Genomic DNA, 12,138 nt, shown 5'->3' on the forward strand with positions numbered 1-12,138 from the left:
TTTCTATGGAATTTGTAAAGCTAAATGAGTGTACTTGTTAATTGGTATTTTTCATCTAACAAGAGAAATATTTAGTTTCAGATGTTGATTAAAGTAGAAGAGATGAGTGATGCTACTACATTCTTCAGTGTGAATGAGAAGTGAGGAAAACAATGTTAGTTCAGGCCAATATACTTCCATTACATTTTCGGGCTTAACCTAAAATGAAGGTTATTTTTTCTCCATTTTCTACATTAATGAAAAATGTGTACCTTCCTCTTTAATGTTTCTCTTCTTGCTTTGATGAGTAATACTGCTTCCCACTGAACAAAGTCCACAGGAGAATGTAAAAATACATATAATTGTTCACAGTATTTTGACAGACCCCTCAGCAGAAAGAGGAGATTGTTGTGAGAAGCAATGTATGACTGGATTTTGCAGATCCAACCCAGCACTGGGGGCTGCCAGTGAAGCTGCTGTATTGGCTCCAAGGACACTGTGGATTACATTATGTGCTTACAGGGAAGGCAGAAAAGGGCTGGGTTGAAGCCTCACATATGAGATAATCATAATGGCAGAATAAATGCGCAGCTGATCTGCCTTAAACGATATCCAAAACACTAAGCCACAACACGCTTTTCAAAAGACAAAGGTCTTTCAATCTCCAGCTTGCCCTGGAGGGAGGAGGGGAGAGGGAAAGGCACAACTGCCAGCTGCTGAGTGTCCCATTACCAAGCGAAAGGGATCACAGCAATTACATTTGCTTCACCAGCCCAGCAGGAGAGTAGAAGAGGACATCCTGGCTCATGCAGATTCTGCAGTAACCAGGCACCTTGCCAAGAAAAAATCAGGAAATAGCAGTGATCAGGAAATACATCTCATTAGTAGAGACAAGGCCAAGAGAAACAAAGAACAACACCGGTGGCTTTGGATACCAGCAAAGCAGTATCTCAAGACAAATAAATGTTCAGTATCAACACACACATCCCACATAGCTCCCTCTCCTAAGGAGGGGCTGAGTCTGGATTCTGGTAGGACTATTTCCCAGCTGGTGTTCTTCAGAATTTCCTTCCCTTTTTTTATTCTCGGGATTTTTATCTTCTATTCTAAAGTAGAAAAAGAAGAGTTAAAAATCAGTTAAAGAAAAGAAAGCTCTGTCTTCTTTCAAATGTTCATTTAGTTAAATGGAGTTTATATAAAATATTTCAAGATGAAACACACTAGTTGAAAAGAAAAAATCTGACACAAAGACACTCAGATGTTCGGTAGTAGTTTATACTTATCTGAATGACCCAAAGTGTATGAAACTTATATGGGAACAAGTGGGTGACATTTACTTTAGTTCATCTCCTACTGGGAGAAAGAAAAAAAGGATAGCTGTACTCCCACACAGAAATCTCTTTCAAGTTGTTAGCCTCATGGTAAAGATTCAGCTGGAAGGAAAGTGTGTGTCATAGGCAAAGCAAAAGATTATCACTTACAAAAATATATCCCCAAAACAGTATAGTGACCTGATAACATCTACAACTAAATGTGCATCAGCCACAGAAAATTTTACTCCAGACGAGATTTTAGTTCTGTGAAATGTGAGGCTTAGCACAGTACTGGAAGCCAACAGTGAACAGCCTCAAAGCTGGAAGACCTTCTGAAGGAAACCATACTAGCATACACACAGATGACATCCTTCACCTCTTCTGCTGCCTGCAATATGCAAAGCCTAAAAGATATGGATTGCTTCAAAGTGTTTAAGAAACAAGTTTAGAAGCTTGAAGGTCAACCAACATTCATTATAAAAGATACAGAAGAGGATCTGCAAAATGAGAAATCTTTCTCAAGAGATATATGAAAGGGATGTCATGATTATCTGATATCATGATTGAATCACTGGCTCCAAGAATTGGGGATGACAATCAGGATATTGTGAAGGATTCCACTGAAAGCTGAATTTCATTAAACTTGGACATTTTGCTCATTTTTAACTGGGCACATCAAGAGAACGAAAAAAGTGCACATAAAGGCTGGTTGTATCTTGTACTGATACAAATCACTATACTGTAATGGGGACAGTATATTCAACTATTGAATAACATGGGTCAACATATGGCAACTGTGATCAACTTCTCCCACGAAACTAACAGGTTTTGAAAAATCCCCAGTATTCATGTGAATTAATCTGTTCAGAAATAAATGTTTCTAGTATCTCAGGTTTCAGAACTCTGAGTTACAGGTATTCCAGATTCCTTACTGCAGAAGCAGGTATTGAAACAGCCATAGAATTTCTCACAAGATCCAGAAATACCTAATCTTATTTACTGAAATTATTTTGAACATTTGAATTTCTACCAACTACCACTTTTCACAGTTTCTGCTACATGGAAAATGCTGACACATTAACATCTTAATGTGGTAAAATGTAGCTCCAAAATATGGCTATTTCCCATCAAGTGGAATCTTAAGGTTCTAAGTTCAGAAAACTGCACATCTTCCTATATTAACTTATTTCCACTTATCTTAAGATCAGAACACTATCTGACAAAGTAAACCATATGTAAAGAGCACAGATTTACTTTCCTAAATTACTTTCCTCAAATGTGAACAAAGGGAGATTCTAGCCAAGATTTTCAAGCATGGATGCTTAAATATAGGCTCTTAGACCTAAATCTAGGAGTTTGAATGAATGCCCTCATTTTCAAAACTGCTGAGGTCCTATAAAGTTATGAAAATGAAAGAAGTCAATTTTTTAAAAGTCAGGCCATGAATTTAGAAGTCTATTCCAAGGCACTCATTTCTCTACATTTTTTCTTATCGTGATGTCTTATTCTTGCATTTCAAAACTTCTTATTCTTCATCAGATTTATGATCTGCTTGCTCATGCATTTGTGGCCCTTTCTTTTCATAGAGCCACTGCCAGAGAGTTAAATACAGAATCCTACAATTGAAAAAGAGAGTAGTGAACCAAGGCTTACTCTTCCCCTCTGCACTATTCCATAGCTCAATTGTTAGTAATTCAAAAGGCAGCTCCTTGGCTGCTTGGTTACACAGTTCTCTCTCTGCAACAGAGAAATTTTATTTTCTAAGAATATAAAAAGGTCAGTAGCCCAGGGGGTTTATTTCCAAAACCTATACTTTACTGAGGGAAGCACAACAAGGTAGTACCTTTTATATCTGTAACAAATGGTTACAAGAACTTCAAACAGGACTTAGAAAAGGCAGTTTGGGAAACTTTCTCTTGTATTGCCCATATGACAATCCCCCTCTCATATGAGAAAAATTTTAATGTGAAAATCTTCAAGATGTCTTTATACCACTTCTCACACAGTATTGATGAAAATGCTCCCCAAAATATTGGAGATATCCTAAATACACACTTGCTGCATCACTCATGAATCTTCTTGTTCTCTGTTTACTTACAGAAATTCTTTGGGAAGTACTAAGAGTAAATCATGGGCAGATTTTTTTTAAACATTGCTTTCTCCATTATGCCTCTATTGTTAGGACAGCTAGAAAAAACAAAAAGTGCGTATTACTAATGTATTTATATTTATATGGATCAGAGAAACCAGGTCACACTTTATGGTTTTTGCCAGAATAAGCTCCCACAAAATAGACTGACACACTAGAAAAGCTGGAAACACTGACAGAGGTTTTGAATTCTCAAATTAACTCCATTAAGGCAAAGTGGTCTCAATGGAATATAGCCATTAGATTATATAAGCTTTAATTACCAGCCAGTGTTGACTTGTGACTTTTACTTGGAAATTACATGTCATCCTTTTAATTTAATTTAGATTTTCATTTGGTTTGCCTTATTCTACTTGTTCTAAGAAAAAAAAAAAAAAAGATTTCATTATTCATGCAGCATTCTGTAACACAGCTTCATATCCTGTTCTTAAAAATGCTCAGACATACACTTAACTTTAAGGTTACAAGCAGCCTTCTTAAAGCAAAGAAGCCACGTCCTATTAAGAGGTATTTGTCTGGTTTTGTTTACATTCCTGACAAAGTCCCAGCATCCCTATGTCACTATTACTGTAGCATAGATGGGGAATAAAGCTAAAGAAGTAAAAATAAAGAAGTAAAGCGAAAAAAGTAAAGAAGCTAAAGCAGTGTCTCTGGCAAAGAGGGACTGACACAGTGGGGAAAAAGCAAAAGGGCACAAAAAACCAACCCAGTACTTGCTGGCACAAAAGAGAAGTTAATTGTTTACAGATTGTCAGGCTAACCTAACTGCCAGAAATATGCTATAATTGTGTAAGTTTGTTTTTTTATTTGTTTCCAAATGAAACAGTGTTAGGCATGTCTTTGAAAAAGGGCACATTAAAAACTATTTTAGTTCTTACTCAAGAGCTAAAGAACTACCAGAACAGAGAGAGAAATTATCTTTTTAATATGCAACTTGGATTGTGGGCTGTTTCTGTAGCACTCTAAGGTTTGCAATTTTCAGAAATGGAGTAAAACATTGAAAAATCACCAATGTAACTTGGACCAATGGTTGCAAAAGATCTAAGGAAGGTTATCAGCCACGGGAAACTGCTTCAATTTTGAAAAAGAAATGCAGGTACTTTTTAGCATACCACTATAATTACTGATTCCATTTGCACTTCATTCTGCCTATTTGACCCTATATAATAAATTTTTCGTGTTTAGTCTTTTGGTTTGGAACAACTGTGTCTTAGGACACAGTGATATGAGATTGGCTTGTGTTAAACTCAGAGATAATTTTTTTTAGCCCTGCAATGGCTTTATAAAATCTGTCATAATTGGGAACTGGATGTGCAAGAAAGGAAAGCAGGAAAGTTGCAGAGTAGGACTGAGTATTCATTCTACAAGCCTCCCTCTGTGCAGCGCTGCCAATGCATATTTATCAGACTGCAAACCCTGCACTATCCCAGCTCTGCTGAGTCTCCTCCTGAGAACAGACTGTCAGTTATGTCAAACTGGGTGTTAAAAGCTGCTGGATTTTGTGGCTGGAGCATACGTTTTCGAAAGACAAAACTGGAATCAAGGTCTTTTATCACTGGGAATGAAACATTTCTGAACTATGGTGTTCTTATGTAGAATCAATCACACTACCCCTTTCCTCTCCTTTTCCCACACTCTGGAACCTGAAGATTAGCTATGGTTTCTCAAAGGGTCTGAACAAGTAGCTGGCCCAAGTCTCATAATATATATGGTATGACTCAAATCTTGGTGTTTTAGGCCTGTGGAGAGCTGAAATGTTCAATATGCAGGATTTGCTGTGCATTCGTGCAAGAGAGAAGAGACAGCACACTCCATCTATAGAAAATCCTGTAGCTTTTATCCTTAATGACCCAGCACTCCTGCTGTTTTGTGTTTCTATCTAGCACTCTAGCTAAAGTTGGGGTATAACAAATATGTTAATGCTCCCTGGGATTAGACTGACATGGCCTCCTTTTCTCAGAGCTTTTCTATTAGAGAAGTAGGGATTTCCTATGAAAGCAGACAATTTAGGTATATAGTTTTGTGTCACTATACGACACGCAAAAGCATTATGCGAGCCACTGCTATTGCAAAGGTAAAAAGGAGTTTTATTTCTGACTCCAACATTTATACATTTCCAAAGGTGACAGTGGATTGGAGGGTGAACATACCACCTTCTCCAACAACACTGGCCAAACCACCAGTACATCAACTCTCTCTGCTTCCACAAAGGAATGCAAAACAACAGGTTGTTTAAAGGAAGTGAGAAAGTTTTCTACAAGAATGTAAACTCAGAAGGCTTTAGAAAATCTTAAAAATCAGGGCGACATGTTTTGTATCAAAATGCATGCTAAAACATGCCTTAATTGCTAACCTGTACAGAAATGCCAAAAGAAGGACATGAAATCTTCACTAATTCCAGACAGATTCACTGAAATCAGTGTCTTAACACAAACACCAATTGAGGGGCAGATGAGGACATTAAGTCTGGTTTATTTGAGGGGTCAGTTGTTTACCCAGAAGATTGGATTCAGGGTAGTTGAAGAAAAAAGAAAATCTCTATGACAATAAGTTTGGCAGCGTATTTTTTCTGTTCTTGCAAAACTGTATTTGAATGTGGTGATTCTATAAATGAAGGACCAGTAGCCTAAGTTAGAGATTAGGATAGCAAACTTCTTGTTAAGCAAACTTCTCTGCTAGAAGCACACAGACCTTTCAAATGTCTATTCTGATTGGCTTAGTGAACAATGCCAGCTAGGATGCACTCCCTGATGCATATTTAGGGTTAGAAGAAGAGACATCTCCCTGTCTGTTTTCACTGAGGACCCTCAAGTCAGAGGTAAACTTGATGCTGACATCATGAAGCACTGACTATCTGAACCAAGCACTTCCAACTCTCCTAACTCAATCCCCTAAATTCACTATCAGGACCTGTCTCCATCCTTCATTCCTATAATTAAATGGATCAGAGCAACTAAAAGAAGCCTTTCCCACTATCACCATTCTGAAGTGCATAGTGGTCTCCAAAATAAAATTGTTTGCACATGGCCACCAATGCAAGGAGACTTGGCTCTAAATCAATATTCAGCTTAGTCTGTTGTTTCTTTTTGCTTATTCTGCATTGTTCTATACAACTGCCATTCCAAAGAAAAAGATCCAAGAAAGGAGCCCTACTGAAGCACGACCATGGAGTCAGAGCATCAACTGATGCTTAAGAAGCCTGTGTTTTCTAGAAGATAAGAAAGCAATGTCTGTAAGAAGCTCTGTCTCTTTTCTGAGAATATCTTCTCTTTCTAGCAAACAATTTAATACCTAGTGCGAAACGCTAGTTCTAGGCAGGAATGGACGTAGATTTGTCTTTAAGTATGTTCTGAGCAAACAAGGGAGACAGGTTATCTGGAATGTACTCAGGTTTCATTAGCTATACTGGACTTTATCTTGACCACCACTGCTGAACTCGACAAAGCCTTTGAGACGAGCAGTAGTGCAGGCCAAACAACACTATATTCTTGACAGAGGCAGAATCCATCAGACTTAGAAATACCAAGATTAATCACCTTTTTTGTTTCATTATTTTAATGTATTATTATTTAATAATTTAATTACATGGCACTATTGTTTATAAATTTGCTAATTGCTTAGAGGAATGACTTAAGTAAAACAGGGACATTTCCTTTAAAGAATACAGAGGGAGGTTGTTTAAACCTTTGAGCTGTGAGATTCCTATTATTTACAGAACATTTGGAAACAGAGAGATTAAAGTCTTCTCAAACTCGTTGCAAGTACTAGGATAGAAAAACAGAGAGAAGCTAACCACTAGGATAGCTCATGTCACCACAAAAATATGATTTTCCACTAAATCCCTTAGAAACAACAATTTAAAAATTACAAAAACTCCCCACATCCTTGCAATATAAACCCAGTTTACACTGAATAATTCAAACTTCTAATTGGAAACAGATATAGATTTAGCATTTACCAGAATTTTAACATTCAAGTAAAATCCTCCACAGAGAATTAAATGGATATTTACTGGTTCTTTGCTTTTTTTATGTTTCTTCTAGCATTGTTCTTCTGGTCCTAACCCTCATCTAACACAAACATGCTACTTCTCAAAAGACTGTGTGTTGATAATGGAAGCTGCTCTCCTATTTTGATTAAACAGTACTTATGGAGTATTTTTTCATAGTGGACAAGGTGAGCATTTATATTATTTTAGGAAGCTTATCAAAAATGATAAAATGGTGTACTAAAACCATTGTCAGGGAGTGACTACTAAGGCTTCCAGCAGGAGACTGGAGGCAAACATAAGGAGCAAAGTGTGGGACTGGAATGCCTCACGCTAGATGCAAGAAGATATTACCACATGACATGAACAAAAATCATTCATCTGTCCACACAATTGTCTTTCAAAAAAAGCAGCATATTGAAATTACCTCCTTAATAAGCTGTTTGTACTGTAAGCATATTTTACTAGTATATTTATCCTGTTTGAGTCAAATAGTCTGATCACTTCCCTAATTTTAATCCACTTTCAGCATCATTATTGGAAAACATCTCCAAGAGACATTTCTAAACTGGACAATGGATACACACATACACCCACACACAGTTTAATGTAAATTCGCTTTTTCTGGAGCTGCGGTCTATAAAGGGAATTGGTTATTTTGTTTTCCTGGTACATTTATGACTCTCAGCTTTAGGAGCTAACTGTGCTAAAACCAGGTTGCAAAAACTTCTGAGGGGCTATAAGCAGCCATTCCAAAGCCAGAAAAAACCACCTGAATTTAATGAAATAGTGTGTATACTGACTGTAACAGCAGGTTTACTTCAAAAATGAATGTCAGAATTGGAAGCTGGGATAGTCAAGAAACCAATGTGAATTTATCATCTACACCTGTGCCATAACCTGATAACACAAATAGGCTAAATGAATACAACACTGTTATTACCATTATCATTATTTTACAGCATTCAGGAGTGTGCAAATGCTTTACAGTGAAGATAGATACTGTCCCTATTCCCACAATGGAACAGAGGGAGCCATGTGGATCATCTCTAATCCCTCTTATTCACTGTAGAAACCTTCACACGGGTGAAATCTATTTGAGATGGTAATGAATTAAATGCATCATTCCTTAAAAAGGAACCAGGGAAGGGAATCTGACCTTCTTTGAAGTAAGATAGTAAACCTAGAAAAGGCTCACTTAGTCATAATCAGATATACAACACACAGGAGAAGAAAGCTACCTTTACCTGTGAAATAAGACAGATTTGACGAGTGTGACAACGTCCCGACTGGCATTGTACCCTGCACAGACAATGGCAACGTGGATAGTCTGTGGGAGAAAAGGAAGAAAAAGAACAAAAATTAAAGCCTGCTTATGTACTCATCACTTGTTAAGGAGAGCACACACATGACACTGCTGTTGTTTAGTGCTGCAATTGTTAGGGATTTGAGTGGGTGTTTTGCAGCTGTTTGCAACCCACTTGAGGCAGTTTGCTAAAAACATCTTAACTGAGTTATAGCACCATCATCATTCCAAAGTCATTACCATCACTACATTACATCAGATGTTTGAACAGAATTGCATTTATTAGCTAAGACATACATGTGTGCATGTATGTACACACACCCTCCCCAAGTAAACAGCACACAAAATCCTGAGTGTGCAAACATACAGACATTTTTAATCTTTTGAACTAAATTTTAAAATTATGTCTGATAATTAGAAGCAGATATGATCTCAGAAATTTTGTATTCTTTCTGTCTTATGCACAGCCCCTATGGAGAGGGTGAGCAAGCTCTCATGGATGAACATGACTGTGACTATTGGTTTTCCAGGGCTGGATGCGTCCCAGTGATGCAATGGGACACAGGCAGTGATGGCAAGTGGCCACCTCCCTGCCTGTGACTTCCAGCATGGGCTGCTCTGCCAGCATTAATGTGAAGTTACACACAACCCCCACAAACACATTCTCTCCACCTCATGACATTGGTAAATTATCATTTATTCTGTGCCTCTTTACCTCTCTTTTAACATGTGGCAGAGGTTTCCTCATCTCTTCAGGAGGAAAGGGAAAATTGAAAAGCCGCTACGAGTCATTATTTACCAGTTAGCACTAATCTGAAAAATGCTATTACGTTACCCTGGTCTGCTTTTAAAAAGTAGCCATTTCTGCTCCCTAGGGAAAAAAAAAAATTAATCCTGGCAAGTTTTGACTCCAGGTTCTGTGATCTTCTGTTTCTTAGTGGTCACAGAAATGAAGCAGAGTTCACCATGCTGTCAGCACAAAGCTGCCATTGGGGACACAGCTGTGAAACTGCAGGGAAGCCTCATTTGGCTTCCATTTGAAGCTTGGTTAGCTGGTTTCTCACATACACAGCTCTCATTTTCCACAGAATGCTCACTATGCTGAGAACAAATGAGGAATTCTGTCTCCTCACATAGTCACAGATTCCCAAAGCCTGGCTTGTAACAGAAGCACATTTACACAGGAATTGCCAGGTGTTGGGCACATCTGAAAAGCCCACAGCCCTATCCATTAAGATCATCTGGTACAAGGCACAATTTGAATCATACAACTGCCAAGTGGCTGTGCCACTGTAGAACATCCACATGAACGTCAGAGCTGCCTCCAGCCCTGCTGTGCTTCACAAGCTCAGGCATATTTAAGATCTGATGTTTTAAGAGGACTTGAATTAATAAGACAACTGTCTGTCCAGAGAGGTGTGAGAAAGAAAAGATATTGCAGTACATTCTGGCAACAGCTCTGTGAGGTATTAGCACTTTAAATTTATGTTAAAGTCAATGGGAGCTGAGCATGCTCAACACTTGGCAAAAATCAATTGTGTTTCTCTCTTGTGATAAGAGGGGAGAACAGACGCTGCTTATTAATGACTTTTATTACAGCAGGAGTCAGTACTGTACTCATTGGCACGGGTTGCTGTGGGTGCACTGATTCCTGATTCTACACATATTGCCTCCTCTCTGATTGTTACCTGGTCCCTCTCCCAGGCTTGCAGAAGACCTAAGACCCTTCCCCTCAGTGTCAATTAAAATCAAATTAAATGAGAACGGTTTCACCCTTGCTTTAAAAATTTCACCTGAAAATGACTAGACCAGAAACACTAGACCAGAAACAAACATTTTAGGGATTTCCACATAATAGCACTGTCATATACTGTCAGCATTGTTTTATACCACCTACAATTGCCAGAAAAGCTCTCCTCAAAGCCACTCTCTCTACCTTACAACTGCGCTCCAAAGCAGAGTTTATTCTGTCAAGTTCTTGCCCACACCTGTTCTCCTTTTACTAAATCAGTTTGTTTCAGAATTGAAAGCATGCATTCCTTGCTGTCTTCTAGTAGCTGCTGTTGCCTTGGATGCTGCTTCAGCCAGGACACAGTGAGAGCAGCACTTACTATGCTTCCGAATGCTCTCTTCCAGCTCAGAAACACAGGCATCCATGTACCTTCTGCTCAGCCTCTGCAGTGTTTGATATCACATATCACTTCTAGTCCTGCCTGCAATCAGTTAAACAAAAGAGCAATAATCCTCAAAGAGAACAGAAATCAAGACCTTTTCTTTCCAAGTTTTTTCCTGCAGCATGCTTCAAGGCTCAGTCTATTCCTCTCCTTTCCCCGATCCACTTTCCTCTCTCTCATTGTTTAACTGTTAAACAAAGTCAGTGGAAAAACAGATAAGCCAAATGAAGTCATCAACCTGAACTGTCTGCAGATGTTTGCACCCCAAAGGGAAAAACATTGTTTCCAGTTTTCTCCACTCTTGTTCCAAATGCATGTATTGATTGAAAGCAGCTGGCTGTACCCAGATTCTGGCAAGATATGGCTGAAATAAGCACTTGAAAGAAATTGCACCCTCCTGAGCATACTACTGTAAGCATCACCTCTCAGATTTTGAAAATCGACACCTCTCCCAAACTCCTTTTATCCATCTGCAGATAGCTGGAAGAGTGTATCCCTCATCCCAGAACTGGCCACTGTGATTCACGCAACCTCCAGACTCAATGACTACTGCAAACACCAAGGACTAAAGCCACATGACCAAAGAATCTCCAACTTCCACTACAAGTGTCAACCTGCCCTGTTTGGCTAAACATGTCCACCCAGACTTCTCACACCACAGCCTTACACTTACCCTTTTACTGCTGGCATTCCATGATAGTTTTAGATAATACTAGTCACACACTTCAGAATATCTAGCCTAAATATTCTGAAGTCACTGCAGGACTAAACTGAGTATTCAAAGTGTCCATCCACCTACAATGATCTTTTTAAAGTGAGTGATGGATGTGTTCACCACTTGCTCCAAGAGTCTGGACTCAGGTCATTCAGTGGAGATGCTTTTGGATAATGTAACTGATTGCAGCAACAAATGAAAGTGATGATAGAGAGTCAATGAATTCTTCCTCTGTTTATACACACAGATACGGAGAGGTAATCAAAACACCTGTGGAAGTTCATCACAACTGTCTCGCTGCTGAGGATCAGGGACACCACCTGAACTATTTTTAATTGTAAATAGTTTGGAAGCACTCAGGTGTAGGTGCTTCAAGGCACTTAAGGAAGCTAAGCTTCTTTAGGAAAGGGAGCTTAAATCATACCAAGGTGCATGCTAATGTGGCTCAAAACTTTTACCTCAGCCACTACAGACCAGGAAAAACCTGTTTCTAAATGCAGTATTTCATTTTCTG

At 38.6% G+C, this 12,138-nt stretch overlaps 1 protein-coding gene across 3 annotated transcripts in view; it reads right to left on the reverse strand.

The window, feature by feature from the left end:
* LARGE1 (LARGE xylosyl- and glucuronyltransferase 1) overlaps positions 1-12,138 on the reverse strand; it is a 276,630-nt gene that overhangs the window by 131,236 nt on the left and 133,256 nt on the right. For all 3 annotated transcript variants that reach the window (XR_013340002.1, XM_077783379.1, XM_021553947.3), the window contains one exon: positions 8,677-8,759. Coding sequence is in view for 2 of the 3 variants with exons in the window: in XM_077783379.1 (XP_077639505.1) it covers positions 8,677-8,759 (83 nt within the window). In the remaining variant the exon portion in view is untranslated. The remainder of the gene's footprint in view (positions 1-8,676; positions 8,760-12,138) is intronic.

This window comes from Lonchura striata, chromosome 5, assembly GCF_046129695.1.
Source record: "Lonchura striata isolate bLonStr1 chromosome 5, bLonStr1.mat, whole genome shotgun sequence".
Classification (NCBI taxonomy): domain Eukaryota; kingdom Metazoa; phylum Chordata; class Aves; order Passeriformes; family Estrildidae; genus Lonchura; species Lonchura striata.